General features: G+C 37.9%; 1 protein-coding gene across 4 annotated transcripts in view; it reads left to right on the forward strand.

Annotated features, from left to right (window-relative positions):
- Nucleotides 1-15,994, forward strand: part of CADPS (calcium dependent secretion activator) — a 456,128-nt gene that overhangs the window by 332,759 nt on the left and 107,375 nt on the right. For 2 of the 4 annotated variants that reach the window (XM_025050754.1, XM_025050753.1), the window contains 3 exons: nucleotides 6,564-6,665; nucleotides 8,207-8,270; nucleotides 8,688-8,811. In XM_025050754.1, coding sequence (XP_024906522.1) covers nucleotides 6,564-6,665; nucleotides 8,207-8,270; nucleotides 8,688-8,811 — 290 coding nt within the window. Of the gene's footprint in view, nucleotides 1-6,563; nucleotides 6,666-8,206; nucleotides 8,271-8,687; nucleotides 8,812-11,168; nucleotides 11,238-12,105; nucleotides 12,124-15,994 lie in introns of all 4 variants that reach the window. The other 2 variants (XM_025050752.1, XM_025050751.1) reach the window with 2 other exon arrangements.

The following is a 15,994-nucleotide window of genomic DNA, read 5'->3' on the forward strand; positions in this document are numbered from 1 at the left end:
ATGTTTAGAAAAAGAGTAAACAAGTCAGTAAAGACCTTACTGGTAACATTTTTGCCATCTCCAGGCCTTTTTTTATAAAACGACGGATAGCCAACCCCAAGGAACTTCATTGCACACTTGTAATGTTGTAGAAACTGCTTGTTGTTGCATCCTATCTTACTCTTTGTGATACAAACACTTTGATATATTTGTTTTAGCAGCGTGTCTGAGCCCCAGGGCGTCAGGGCATAATTAGAAAGGGCATGGGCTGGAGGGAGAGAAGAAGGAAAGGGTAAAGCTGGGCTTTCCTAATGAAGCAGTGACCATGGGATACGAGAGTCCTAATTACAATTTATAATTAACCTAGAGATTATACAAACCATCCAGATGAACAAGCAGAGATATTCTCTTTTGAAACTATAATGCTTCGGTGCTATCTTCAATTTGTAATTATTAACCACTTGAAAGACAGAAAGGAAAATATTCCGTGCTAGGATTAAATTCAAAGGTATCATTCTGAAAGTTGTAAGGATAAAGAATTGCTAGGAGAAGTCAATTAAAATGAAAGGAGAAAGGTTGCCAGAGTGTGTTTGGTCCAAACGTTCCATTTAGGGAGCATTGCAAGGTACATTACTAAGATATTCTGTCCCACTCTGGCCCTTTAAACTGTCATGTTTCTGGGCTGGAACAATTTAGTTGCAAGTAGGATTCAGTTATCGTGCTTGTTTAAGGACATTTTCATAGATCCATAATGCGGTCTGCAGGCATGCATCCATTTGGAGAGAGAGAATATATCATGTTTACAGTGCCTGCACCGGCATATGTGGACATTTGCATTTGGAGAGAAAGTATCTTCCCGCTTCAGCTGGAGTTTTACCCCTTGTTGGTAGTGATTGGAGCTTAAAGCTGGCTGTATGTAGAGGTGGACCAGACATTCTTTCCTCTTTTTGTTGAATCCAATCCACCTGGATTGGATTTTACACCTGGATTCTGCACTTGAACACCAAATAGATGCAATATCAGAACACATCAACAATTGTAGGCTTTGGATTAATTTAGTAACCTGACCTTCTTGAAAAGATATCGGACCGTCCAAATGAGGATTTTGTGGCCCAGCTATCAACATAATGTGGAGAACTGCGCTAGCAGGATAATTAAATGCTAGGAGTCTGTATTCACCTGGGTGTGTAGGGACAGTTTAATGACCCCAAAGAGATAAATTCACGTTCAGAAGATACACTGCAGCTTGATTTCTTTCACTAGATTGTTTATACTTACTTTCAAATAGCGAAATAAAATGTTTCACACTAAAAGCCTAGTACTTAATCATATTGGATTATTCTTATAATAGACATTAATTAATAAGCTCTAGCTCAGAAGCATTTGGGGAAAGGGAAAACAGTTTGCATATCTAGTAACTTAAAGGATGGCAGCTGGGTTATGGTATTTTCAATCTGACAGAAAAAAAAAGAAAAACACAACTCTAGATATATTATTATTTGTGACATGGCTCAAGATGGGAGACTGTGAGGAGAGTGAAGATGACAGAACTGGTGCTAACCACTGTGACAAGAACTTGAAGAGCAGCCGACATGACATCTTTCCTATCATGCTGCCGAAAATGTCAACTTTGTGAAGGACAGTGAGAAAATGGTTTGCCGAAAACTTGAAAGGTGGATTCCAGAGATGCCTGCTGTGTCAGATGCGATATAGTCTTTTGTGGCCGGAGAGACCCACTTCTGGCTCCAGCGATGGCCTGCAGGTGGAAGAGCTCCCAGTTATCGACAGGGCTCCAAAAATGACTGCACTTGACCTGCATATTGTATCAGGTTTGCGAGATCATGATATACAAGAAGGGAGTTGTTAGCCAGTGCACAGTTAGGTGGAACCAAAGACAAGGGACCACATTTCCTTTGTGTGAGCCTGTGTCTGCATGTCTGTGTGTGTGTGTGTGTTTCTAAACCTAGGTTCAAAGGCAACAGTGCTTCCACTAAATTTAGGAGTGTGAGAAAGGAGGGGACATGTCCTGTATGAACTTATATCAGTTCAATGTAAGTAACAAAAACTAACTCTGGACCATCTAAACAAAAGGGAGTTTATTGGGATGCTGCTGGGAGCCTCAGGGAATGGGAGGGGAAAACTGGAATCCTGGCAGCTATGGGGAAAGTAGGAAGGGAGACCAAAGCAGTATTTTTCCACTCTCAACTACACATTAGAATAACCTAAGGAGCTTTGCACATGACAACGTCTAGGCCCTGCTGCAGGAAAATTGAATCAGAGCCTGCGGTTGGGACTTTCCAAAGCCCTCACACAGTTCTAAAAAGTACAGCCAAAACTTAAGAACGACTGACCTGTGAGGACAGTATAGTCAGGGCATAGCTGCTGGGACAAGCAAATTCCACCTATTTCTTCTATCCTGCATCATTTACTCACTGTAAGGATTCCAGAAAAGAGTATCAAGTTGGCTGAGCTTGAGTCATAGTACAGTACAGAGTGACCATGAAAAGGAGGAACTAGCCTGTAGAAAGGCCTACAGCATTAACAGCGGGAGAATAGGCACCTCAATTTACGCTTCCCCCAAGGGCATCCACAATTCAGCCAAGGTCATTTCCTCCAGAGGAAATTCAGATGCTTTTTTAGAAGTGGCAGTGGATGGTAAAAGCCAAAAAAAAGCACAAGAGGACAAAAAAGGCCCCAGTCAGGAAACAAGAGGATGGGGGTGTTCAAGCTCCCAGACGTGTGTTCTGAGTAAAGATGCATCTCAGCTTAGAATCTACTAGCGAGGAGTTTAAAATCCAACTTTATTCCTCCTCTTCTTTCATTCCTTGTGACTCCTAAAAGTATCGAGAAAGGAACAAGATGCACAGCCAGTTTTATGACAATTATAGAATCACCCCCAAATGTTTCCAGAAAAACAACAACAACAACAAAGCATGGCTTCTGAGAGACACCAATACAGGTTTTCTATCTATTTTGCAACCCGCGCTGCTTGGAATGGCACCTTGGGAACAGCGCAAAAGCCACTTTTGGAAGGGATTCCTAGCTTTACAAGTGGACCATGTACTTGGAAAAGATCTCTGGTTCCAAACTCACTCCAATGTAAGGGAAATTGGCAACCCTGAATCAAATATGCCATTTTCTTGCTCTAGGGCAGAGGTTCTAGAAGTGCGGTTTCCAAATCAGTAGCACCAGAGAGCTTGTTAGAAATGCAAATTCTCAGGACCCACCCCAGACCTACTCCTCTGGAAACTAGACGGTAGGGCCCAGGAACTGGATCTCTCAAGCCCTCCAGGTGATTCTGAGGTGCTTAGGTCGGAGAGCCACTGCTCTAGGAAAAGTATTTTATTGCTTCTGTGAGAACAGTGCTCCCCCATAATACTGAACCAGGATTTTTCAGTTAGCAGCTCTATAGAAATCTATATAAACCTGTATAATTAATATCGGCAAATTCCAGGGGTCACAGAAAACAAACTGATGTGTGACAGAATTTTCAAAACTAATTATGTGAAGTAAAAGAAGGATATTTTTGCTTTTTACCTGATAGTTACAACCTGTGATCTTTGACAGATCATATTCCTGCACGTTTCTTTCTCATTTTGTAAAAAAGCACCCGCTGTTACCAGTACCATTTCAGAGCAATTCTGGAAATTACAAACAAATTTGCATTTGTTGTCAAATCATTATTTTTTTAATCACCTGAGTTTTTTGGGGGGGGGGAGGGGGGAGGGAGGGTTAACTCTGTACTACGCGCCTTACAGACATGAAGTTAGTTTGTTTCATTTATTTTAAAATAAAACTATTCACACTGACATAGGCAATTAAGCAGCAAATTTAAGAAAGACTACAGCAATAATTTTTAGCCATTAACTTTTTTTGAATAGTGAGATTAACAGTGTTCAGAAAGTAGTCCACGGAGAGGCTGTCAGGGAAACGGAAGTAGCTATCGGATTCCTTTAATAATTACAAATATGAGTCATCAGAAAAAAAGGGAAAAATAATCAAATTTTACATTTGTAATAATACCCTTTGTAGTGAGAATTAACTGAGAAAGCCAGGCGTGCACTAAATGTTTAATTTTTATCTTCTCAAACACAAACCTCAAAGTTGCCTTCTAATGGCCTAATTGCCTTAGAAGACTTGTTGGGTAAGGAATGAATGATTTTCTTCAGAGAGGTTTATCTTCCAATAACGGCCACAGACATCTCTGGGCTGCCCATGTTAAGCAGTTTCCTGGCCTTTTTTTGTGATATATAAACTCCTCTCTGACTTGTAAATTATAATTAATGCCGCTTTTCTCTAGGTTAATTCCCTGCTAAGAAACAAAATGTTTAAAATGGCTGCCTTTTTTCCAAATTGAGTGTGTGCCTGCATATGCCAATTGGATAAACATGTGTTCAGGGCATCAGCAAGCTGAATTTTGTGTAAAAATCCAGAAGCTACAGTTAAAGGAAGTTGTAGATTATAATAGAAAAATGAGAATTTACAACAGAAAGTGTCACGTGTATTTTGTGGGGGCCAATGAATTCATTCAGAGATTTAACTACAGATTTATGGACGTTTCATGTTAAAAACATTTTTTATAGTCAACTTGTAAATTAACATTTGAAATTTCTCCAGGAAATTAGAAAATAAGGGCACATTCATAGAATCCAACAGCCTACCTGATATTTACCATTTTACCTTCTTTCTTCCCTAAGTTCAGGGGATTGTGAACAAATGAACTATAATAGGATTTTACTGTTTAGTGGGGTTTTTTTTTTCTTTTCTTTTCTTAAGATGGGGAGGGGAATTTTTCTCTCTTTTTTTCCAAGTGGGGCATTTTTAGTATTTTAAAAGACGGGAAGCTGACCAATTAACCCCTAACAGGAGGTACATTGCTATCATTTGCCAAGTCTTTTGTGTAGTCAGACTGGTCTAGTATACAGGATTTTCCCAACTTATGCTGGATCCTTGAGAAGGCCTATAAATAAGACCATTTGTTTGGTCTCAAGATGACTTACATTTGCAAACTGAAGAATGTTCCAATAGAAGTTTCATGGTGACGCACCAATCTGCAAACTGGCTCAGGCAGTAGTCAAAACAAGTCACTACGGATCTGGGAAGCTGGAGTTTTTGAAGGGGTCAGATTATCCTACGTCTAATTTGGCACAGATAAATTTGGGCTATAAATATGCAGCCTCTCTTTATATTTTCAACTTGAATGGTCCAAACCAAATAGAGAAAATACGTGTGACCCTAATGGTGATTTAGAAACATGAGAATACTGTCATTAAACTGAAATTCATTTATTTATGCTAGGGTTCTTTTTAGTAAAATGAGCAATTGTTTGCTAAGATTGAAAACATCATAAGTAGTTGTTTCTTTTTTTAACTTTATTGAGAGATGTGGACATATAATATATGTAAGCTTAAGTTATGCAATGAATTGATTTGATACATGTATATGTTATGAAATGATTACCATAATAAGATTAGTTAACACTTACATTCCCTTACATAATCACCATTTTTTATGTGTGGTGAGAACATTTATCACCTACTTTCTTAACAACTTTCAAGTATATAATAAATTACTATTCATTATTGTCACCATGCTGGACATTAGATCCCTAGAACTTATTCATCTTGTAGCTGCAAGTTTGTACTCTTTGGTCAACATCTCGTTTTCTCCACCCCTCAGGTCATTCTACCATTCTACTCTCTATTTCTACGAGTTTGACTTTTTCAGATTCCATGTGTAAGAGAGAATATACAGTATTTGCCTTTCTCTATTCGACATTTCATTTAGCATAATGCCTTCAAGGTCCATTCATATTGTTGCAAAAGGCAGAATTTCCTTTTTTTTTATGGCTGAATAATATTTCATCATGTATATCATGTGTGTTTTCTTTCATTTGTTTTATCAATGTCTTGTAATTTTTTACAATGTCTTGTAATTTGTTCTTCAGTTAATACATGAGTGTTAAAATTAACCTGAATATCTATAATTAGAAGCTAGAAATTGAGTCACTTAAGAATATTTAACATTGGGAAAAAACAAACACTTATATAAGGCATCTGGTTTTCAAAGCAGTCTGTGTACATAATTCGGGGATCCCAAATCTAAGCACCTATAAGAGACAGGTAATGCAAATTAGAGGTGTGGAGTAGGTGAGTGCCTGCCCTAGCTGAGGAAGATATTAGTTGCACTCATCTATTAATGTCAAGTGTTCCAAATTTTCAAGAGAATTGTATTATAAAACTTTAATAATTTTAAAAAAATGTTGGCAAACAGTTCAAATTTTTTAAAAAGCTGTGAGACAAACAGAAAGTCTAGAAGCTGAAAAGTCAGGCCACTGACTAGTAAGTTTGTACATCTTACTATTTAACAATAAATGAACGACAATTTCACAAATGTCTCCAAACAATAACCCCAAAACACCCCATCCCCTTTAGTAGCCAGCACTGAAAAGCAGGACTTCTCCTAAGGTCACATCTATCATTGTAGTTGTTCTTCTATAATGGACAGTTTCCTCCTGCTAGAAATTTGATTTGATGGTGTCAGCATATGAGGTTCCCGTCACTTCACGACATGTCTTTTTTCAGGCCCGATGGAATCGGAACTGTGACTGTTGAAGAAAAGGAACGTTTTGAAGAAATCAAAGAGAGACTTCGCGTTCTGCTGGAAAACCAGATTACGCATTTTAGGTAAGGCTCTGGGGCTGAGAGACTTATTAGGAGGGTGACACTGGGGAGGGGTAAATAAAAGTCTTGATTTTCCTAAACCTATAAGTCAATCAGGTACACACTGGATATTTATAAATAACTGAATGGAAAAGCAAACCAATAGGATAGGGTTCCACAATAGCTAGGAGACTTTGAAATCTTAAGTTCATTTTATTTCCATCAAAGAAACAAAGCCCTCCCTCCGTGTGAAAGCTGACCTTGTTCATCAATCTAATGTTTTAAAAATCTGTTTAAAAAGTTGAACTTGAAGCTTCTTTGAGGTTCCAAAATGAAACGGTGAAAAATCCTGCTGTCAGTGAAACAGTGAAAGATCAGATCACATGAATAGAGAAGGAAGGCAGTGGCATCTATAGGAGAATCTCCACTTTCTCCATTACTTCAGAAACAGGACTTGCTGGCTACTCCAAGAAAGACAGAAACTTGGATGGGCATTGGCAGAGTGACTCTTCCCCACACACTTGAGACAGACAGCAGTTTCAACACTTGAAACTTGTACCACACAGCCCACTTCTCTCTTGGGACAAATTAGACATTTCTAATGCTGTGTTGGTGTTCTGGACCAGAGATCCTGAAATAGTAACTCAAAAATAATAATAGCACTTATAGTAGCATAATCAATTGGTCCTTTTTATTAAACACTTCCTATCATATACAGGGCTAGAGGCTGGATAAGCGTTAGCTCATTTTTTTATTCTCAGAGCAATTTTGTAAGATAGTTATTATAATCCCCCTTTAAACAAAAGGTGAACTGGGGTTGAGAGAAGTTAAGGTACTTGCCCCAGGCCACCCAGCCAGCAAGTGGAAAAAGGACGATGCATACATAGAACAGTCTGAGTATAAGTAGCCCATTTTGGTCCCTTTGTACCATGAAGAACTATGTCCCGAAGGGGTGGTGACAGCCCGAAACAGTCAATGGAACTCCTAGTGGTACCTGACTTGGTACTATCTGTGCCATCAAAATCCTCCTGGATAAATCTTTACTGATCATACACTATGTATGCAAGATGCATTACCAATAACAAAAAATCCACTGACAATTAAAACCCACAATCAAAGAAGGACAATTAGCAGAATAATGAATTTGCTCAAAATGCACTCCTTTATTTCCTACATTCATCCTTTAGGAATTTAAGTAAGAGTGTTTGAATTTTAGCATATTTAAACTAATTTTTAATGCTGTTCTCTATAATAATATATAAGGTCTCATTTGAGGTAACAAATGGTTTTCCTTCGCAATAGAAGTCTAAACAGAGCCTTATGCCATCACTCTAAATATTCTGTACTGCTGCAGACATTTGCAGAGTCTCTCTTTAGTCCTTATTCACACATACACATATATATACATTATATACACACATATATGGTGTGAATTCAGATTAACATAACACAATGTGACAAAATAAAAAAGCATTTTCAGTTCCTCAGAGAGAGTTGCTATAGGAATCAAATTTGAGTATATTTCATGCTAACATGGGCAGCTTGAAGAATTTTCTCTTTTTTAGGTATTGCTTTCCATTTGGTCGACCTGAAGGTGCTTTGAAAGCTACTCTCTCACTCCTGGAAAGGGTAAGAATGAAAGTAAAAGACAAATTACGTATACATCATCAGCGACATGAACATAAATGTAATGAAATACTATGGTTGAATGACCTAGTTTGTAATTGTTTTTTGAGGTTTTGTTTACCATTCATCAAATATCAATATAAACATGAGGGAACTGCCAAAATTCTGAGCATTTTATCTCCAGACTCCAAAATAGTTAGGATACATCGAAGGTATGCTCCTAGCCATACCCGATTCATGGACAGGCGTTGCCATCAAAACCGTGCATTGCAATTCTGTTTTCTCTTTAACAATGACTCTCGATCAATATTAAGTCACAAAAATGCACACAACTAATTTTAAACTTGAATTCCTTAATAAGTAAAAATGAGTAACAGATTTGGTTGAACCATCTTAATAATCTTTTTTTTCCACCTAAAGGTTTTAATGAAAGATATTGTTACCCCAGTGCCACAAGAGGAGGTAAAAACAGTCATCCGTAAATGCCTAGAGCAGGCTGCATTAGTCAACTATTCTCGGCTATCAGAGTATGCCAAAATCGAAGGTAAGGCTCCCTTCTGTCTCCATTTTTTTTTTTTTTTTCATTTCTTTCTTACAAATCTGGCTCTCTGTCTCTCTTTTCTGACGGGCACCAGAAAACAGTGATCCATCTGAATATGTTAACCTGAAACTTAAAAGCACATGAAATGTGAAAGCTTCCTTGGCTATGGCCAAATAAATAAATTAATGAGGCATTCAGGAATCAGTCTTTGTAGGGGAAGAATATTGAACATGGGATATTATCAGATAACTAAGGTCCTTCTGAGAGTCTGTGTTGGCCCTAAGTTTGCTTGTGGCTATTATTTTTCAATGAAAGATGTTCTATAGGATTGCTACCTTCTTTAAATAGAGGAAAACAACGCTGTTTGTTGTCCAGTGTTGATAGCATTAGAAGTAAAGCAAGAACTGACTAAAGCAACTGTTAAGATTTTGCTTAACTCTTTCCTGTCCCTTGAACTTTCAAAGGGTTGTCTTTCATAGTATTTCAAACCTGATGGTAGGTTAGTGTCCAGCCATCTCTGATGGCCCCTGGTTTGCTTTAGATCTCATTCATTCTTGTGACTTTAGACCTAGGGTGGTTGTTACCACTGCCTTCTCAAGTTTTAGAGAAGCAGTCATTGATGACCAAGTAATCATCCAAAAGGCGCTTTGAATAAAGTCTACTTGAAAAGTTATGGTTCTTTGGGACCTATTCATTTGCAAAGGTATTAATCACTTTTCATTGTTACCCTGTTGGCTGCTATAGGGTGATTTGAAAACCACACCCAACTTGACCAGTGGTGTAAGTGTATAAATGTGGAAGTTCTGTGTGCAAAACTCAGTGTGTCCGCATTCTGGAATCTGATGTTCTCTCACATGTGCAACACCTGACTAAGACCAGCAAATGCCCATTGTCTGCCTTCAGGACATGACTTGGAGAAAAAAAAAAAAAGACCTAACCAACCACCAAAACCCATCACTTACCCTGCCAAAGTCCTTGTTTCCTTAGAGAATTAGGTTAAGATCATGTCAAATTCACAGTGTTCTGTACATTACATGTCCTTCTTCTCTCAATTTTGTCTGTCTGACAATGCAAATTGTGTACCAGTGGTAATGAATTCATTGTTATGCATCCAGGGAGAAACACTTAAGAATTGGGCACTAAAAGGATGTTTATCAACTCTTGACTTGGTAATGAGTGACTAAAATAAAGGAACAAGAAGATCGTTAAAGGGCTATATTAGCAAATAATTGTTCCAGCATTTACCTTCCCAGGACATAATGATTGGTTGGATTTGGTAATGTCAACCGGATACCTAATAAATCTAGGCAAGGCCAGAGATGGGATGGGATCAAGAAACGGTCGGTTGCCATGGCTGCTGCCTCATAGGTCTTGGTCTAGCTATTACTAGTCTTTTGGTAAGATCTGCTCTCTTCTTTCAGATAAATATATCCAAAAACAAACTTTAAGATCTGTAAGTAAAAATGCATTCATTTCCAAAGTAGATCAGCTGGTATGTAATTTCCTTTTGTGCCTCAATTCTTCTTGGTTGTGTTAATTATCTTTCGCACTGTGACTTTTAGGTCTGGGGATTCTTTGAAGAAACCAATCTTTTTTTTCCAACTCTCTTTTCAGAGAAGTACCTCATTCCACACTACCTGCTCTCTTTGCTTCTCTCCTTCTTTGTTCGTGATTGGCTCAGCCACTTTTTGACATTACCTTTGCAAAAGTGGCTGTGACACCAATTTCAAAGCATGCTGGGATTGTTAATTCGGACAACCCAACATCCTCTGGCTGCATGTATCAGGTTTTCTTTCATGAACATAGTCCACCGTAGGCTGAGACATTGCAGCTTTAAAGATATTACTACCAGACAACTTTCTTTTGCAAGGTTCCGATCTTACACTCAGAAAAGAAATCTTCCATTTTTACATTTGAGCCCCTCTGTGAACATTAACAGCTTAGTTCCCTGAGAAGTTTGGAAAGAAGTTGTAGTAATATTGCTGGAGACTATGTTTATGAAGAAATACCTCAAGAGCCTTAGATACTAAAGTCTGAAATCCTTAGTATCTTGGAGCCTTAAATCAATGAAATTCTGTTTCCCTTTACTCATGATGTTTTTGGTCATTGTATTCTTGCAAACAATTCTAAAGAGACGTGTAAAATCATAGTCACAATCTCTCTCGTGACTCACGGCATGCTGAATGGTTAATCCAGTAGATCTCCAATTTTGAAACTCCTTTTTCTTTTATCCCGTGTTTATCCCAAAATACTCTGTGGCTATTTTCCTTTGAGCTAATGTAACGTTTTCCTCTAACCTATGACCTTTAACTCTTTACCTCTGACCTAAGCCTCTTGCATGCCCAAATCCTCTTTTATAGGGAAAAAGAGAGAAATGTATGAGCATCCTGTCTTCTGCTTGGCCTCCCAAGTGATGGATTTAACCATTCGTGAGTACCTACCACCTCCTCGCCATGCTGTCTTCACTCTTTCTGTTTTCATTATTTCAAGAAAATTCAGATCCAAACCAACTCACTCTCCTTGCTTCAAGTTTTTTAGCATTGGCTTGTCTGTTGATTCTGTCTGTGAAACCCAGTGTGAGAAGTCAAGTCACTTTTTATCAGCCTAAAACAGGTTAGACAATTAAGCCATTTGTTTGTGATAAACTCAGATTTGTCTGTAAGTTTTTTAGTTATTCTCTGTCTGTGACCTGAATGCATTTTTACTTTGCTTGTGTGTAACCCCAATTTGTAAAGTGCTTGTCACTGGTACACAACCAAATGGTAGCAGCTCGGCTGGGAGCAATGTGTTAGGTGTCAGATAAAGGACAGTTGGGGCAAAAATCACGCCTTCTTTTCCATGTTTAACATGTTAAACTATTGTGGGTATAAGATCACACTAGGTGGTCCATTTTCTGTAAAAATTAGATCTTATTTGCCTCCTGTCTGTTCTCTTTCAAGCTGGGAAGCTTTTCCTTGTTCTCTCGAGATTTTGACTTGTCCTTGTCCTCTAAGCTTTGGCTAGAACATATGACTTAATTGTCACTTGGAGAGTTCGTGTATGTTTCATAGCTTGATTTCACATAAACTTAATTTTACTAATTTTCTATTTGCGCAGCATTTTCCACCTCTGTGAAGGAGCCTTTTTTTGCTGGCCCCCATACTTCGGGGCGGTGGGAATCCAAGGGCAACCTTTTCTTCCAATACCATGTATCACACATAAGTGGGGGGCATTTTGGTCCACTTGCTCATTAATCCTGCATATGTGTTCTTGTTTCTCTCTCTCTTCTCTCCTTGTCGTGCTCTCTCTTTCAAATAGAGAATCAAAAGGACGCAGGTGAACCAACTGTATATGCATTATAAACTATCAGGACTGCTGAGTTCTATTTAGTTTTCGTTTTTGTTTTTGTTTTTGTTTTTTTAATAGCTCCTTAATGTATGTACTCCCAAAGACTGATGTGGAGTTGCAATAATACTTAAGGAGTTAATTTGTGCTGTCTAAATATACCTCATGCCCATTAGATGGTGACCTTTATGGAGTAGAATTTCTGTAAAGGTATAAGCTTTGAAGGAACAGAATTCTGGTTTGCTGCAGAACTTCATCGGTTTCAGGATTCCAGTGATTTGGCCTCATGTGCTTTTAAAAATGTTACTGAACCAAACTAATCTTCCTTTTTTTTTTTTTTTTTTCTGTTTTCTACCTATTGAGAAGTTTGTGTTCTTTGATGAATGTTTATAAGCCAAGACAGAGAGAAGTTTTGTTTGTGTTGTTCTCGTATGTATATGTGATGAGGCAGGATGCTGCACAGGGTGACTCCACAGGGGCCCTTGCTGGAAGTTTCAGGAGATGAAAGGCCTTAGGAAGTTCTCTGGCTTTGGACATTTTCTTCTTGTTTAATCCATAAACTTCTAACGTATTGTGAGGAAAGCTCTGACTTAAAACTTTAATAAATATATAGTATTCATTATCATTTTTAAGTTCTGAAGGATTTTCAAAAGATAATTATAATTTAACCAAAATTAAACATATTTTATTTAATCAAAGTTGAATATATGTCAGATCAATTCAGAAAGCATTTCTGAGCACATGCCAAGTACCAAGCTGGCAATAAATATTTGAAGACTCGCAAACCTATGTTCAAGACACATGTGACTTTCTCTCCCTGGAAGGGAAGGTATTCTTTCATTTATTCACTCACTCATTAATTCATTCATTAGACAAGTGTTTAATGAAAGAGCCTATCATAGTGCCAGGTATAGTGGTAAAAGCCAGGGACTATATAAACAAGAGAAAACAGCTGTTAACCTTATGGAGCATATAGGCCAATGGGGGTGCATAAATGTAAATTACAAATTAAGTATGTGGCAACACCAATTGGTAGAGTTATGTATAAGAGGACTTGATCAGAAAACCATGGAAATCTTCACAAGGGGTGGGGGGTAAGATTGAACTTCATCTTGAAAGACGAATTGGAATCAGTGAAAGGGAGCTGGTATTGGAAAGTGGAGATGCATCCTAGATAGAAAAAGTAACATTTGCAATTATGTAAAACCATAGAGTTAATAAAAATAGCTAGTGCTTATTCAGTGTGTATTATGTACTTGGTATGACTATTAAGTACTTTATATGTATTAACTCATTTAATCCCCAAAACCCCTTATGAGATAAATTCTACTATTATTCTCATTTTATAGATGAGCAAACTGAGACACAGAGAGGTTAAATAACACACTCCTAGAAGAATAAGTGATGGAGCCAGAATTGGAGCCCAGGCAGAGGTCACACTTTTCATTACTCTGTAATTCAAAGCAGTTGCAAAACAGGATGTAAGATGGCAGTACTGGGTGCTGATGATGGCAATGTAAGCAGGAGGCAAGATCTCAAAGCCTTTATATGCCTTAATAATACAAAGTTCAGACTATCTCAAGGTCCAAAATTTCTTAACCTGGAATCTATGCCAACTTTTGCATGCATATAAATTTTTCAAAGGAACAGTTCCACAGGTTTCACTTTCCAAAGGAGATAGAGACCCACTAAAAGCTCTTTAAGTAAGGAGATGGCTTGGTATTTGCACTCCAGAAAAGTCATACTGGCAGTGATGGAGAGAAAGGACTGAGGAAGAAGAATAGAGTAAAACTGGACCTAAAAGTTAAGGTCAAAGCAGAGATGGGTTTGAACCTTGATATTTCTGAGGCCTCTTCTAGGCAAACAACTCTCAGCCACCATCATAATCATAATTACTTCCTTCTCGATCTTTAAATTTTTTTTCCCACCCTCTCTCTACCTTGTCAATTTCCTCAGAGGAAACTTAGCACAAATATGTGGATGGGTATTCAAAACCAACTGTATGGAGGTGGCAGGGTACAGCTGGAATTACACAGAATATAAACAACTATGGAGTCCCTTAGTCAGAGAAACTGTGAGACTCTGCAGGTGGCATTTTGGTGGATTTATGCTTTCTGTCTGGTGACATTATTAGGAGTTAAATGTTCAGATTAATTATAGTATCTCAAAAAAAATATAAACCACTGCTACTCTATGAAAGAAAAGTTGTAACTCCTGCACATAAATCTATTGTTTTAAATACACTTCCATTTAAACGTTCTGAACCCAGCAAGCTTTGAGAAAATCTACAATACTCTTGCTGTTTTAGCTCATTTCTTGGCTAAATACTTGCATAATTTTCTGAGCAGCACAACAATTTTAGTGGAACTTGAAATAAAACAATTTTTCCTTCAAATATACAAAATATTTGCAAAATTGTGTGTGTGTGTGTGTGTGTGTGTGTGTGTGTGTATAGAGAGAGAGAGACAGAGAGAGAGAGAGAGACAGAGACAGACCACTTATGAGATCAGGCAGCACTTTGCTAAGAACTTTACAGAGAGGATATGATTCAATCTTTACCTTAGTCCCATAGAGAAAGCTTTATTATTGCCTCTTTTATAGATGAGGGGGCTGAGATTCGGAGAAGATAAGTGATTTCTCAAGTAGGACTTGAACCCAGATCTTTCTAAATTCAAATGCCATGCTTTTTTGTCTCTTTCCAACATGCATTTTTTTTTTCAGCTGATGTGGTGGACACTTGGAGAATATCCATTTATCCAATGGATAAGTTTAAAAGTACTTATAACTTTTAATCCAGGAAGGCCACCAAAACTCCAAAAAACAGAACAATCCCTTCTGGGATCCGATCATTGCCCAAATCTTTCCATCACGAAGTCTTCCTGAGGGCAGTTGAGATTCCCTAAGATTACCAAAGAACTAAAGACTTCTTTTGTTCTCCAATTGACAGAAACCTTCTAAAACAACCCAAATCCATTCAAAGGATTTCTAAGCGGATTCTATAGTGTTGGGGTTCTGTGCCTTTTCCTATCTCCAGTCAAACTTCCTATGGGTCCAAGGCCAGTTGAAGAAGAAGAGACAACTAGCCTTGCAGTACTCAAACACACAGTACAGCGCCACCCACCCAAGAGACCACTGAGAGCAAATCTCATCTCACCAAGACCCAAGCCCTTCTGAAATGAGGACCATCTCATGCTTCCTGTCTTACACAAGGGACTAAATGTTTCTCTTTTCATCCTTCTTGTTTCAATGATGCAAACATCAGGGTTTCTAAGCCCAAATTATTTGTAGACTAGTACCTCCTCTATACTTCATAAAAAGTGAGGAAGACAAGGAGAAACATGTTGCAAACACTGTTGTCGCCAAGGAAGTTCTTGAAGGAAAAGAGGATGTGTTAAAAACTATGCCATGAACCAATTAACATGAAACCAGTGTCTCTTCTACCAGAAAAATGACATGATGCTGCTGCTGATGATGGTGACAACTGTCACTTATAGAGAATTTAGTATGTGTTAAGTAGTTACATGCATATCTCATTTAATTCTCACAACTCTGTGTTTTATTACCATATTTCATTGAATCTAAAAAGCCATCAATTATAAGATGCACCATTAATTTATGTACATCTAAGAACAAAACAATGCCACCTACTAAATTGTGAGACACCATCAAATGTAAGATGCATCCAATTTCAGAAATGTTAAAATGTGCCTCATATTCTCAATGAAATAAGAAATCAATCTTTTGTATATAGAAATACAGAGAGAGAAATACAGACATGCCCAAGGCCACATAGCTAGTTAATTGCAGAGACAGAATTTGAACATGAGCCTAATTCCTTAGTCTATACATTCAACTTCTATTC

Source organism: Pteropus alecto, unplaced genomic scaffold, assembly GCF_000325575.1.
Source record: "Pteropus alecto unplaced genomic scaffold, ASM32557v1 scaffold75, whole genome shotgun sequence".
NCBI classification, from domain to species: domain Eukaryota; kingdom Metazoa; phylum Chordata; class Mammalia; order Chiroptera; family Pteropodidae; genus Pteropus; species Pteropus alecto.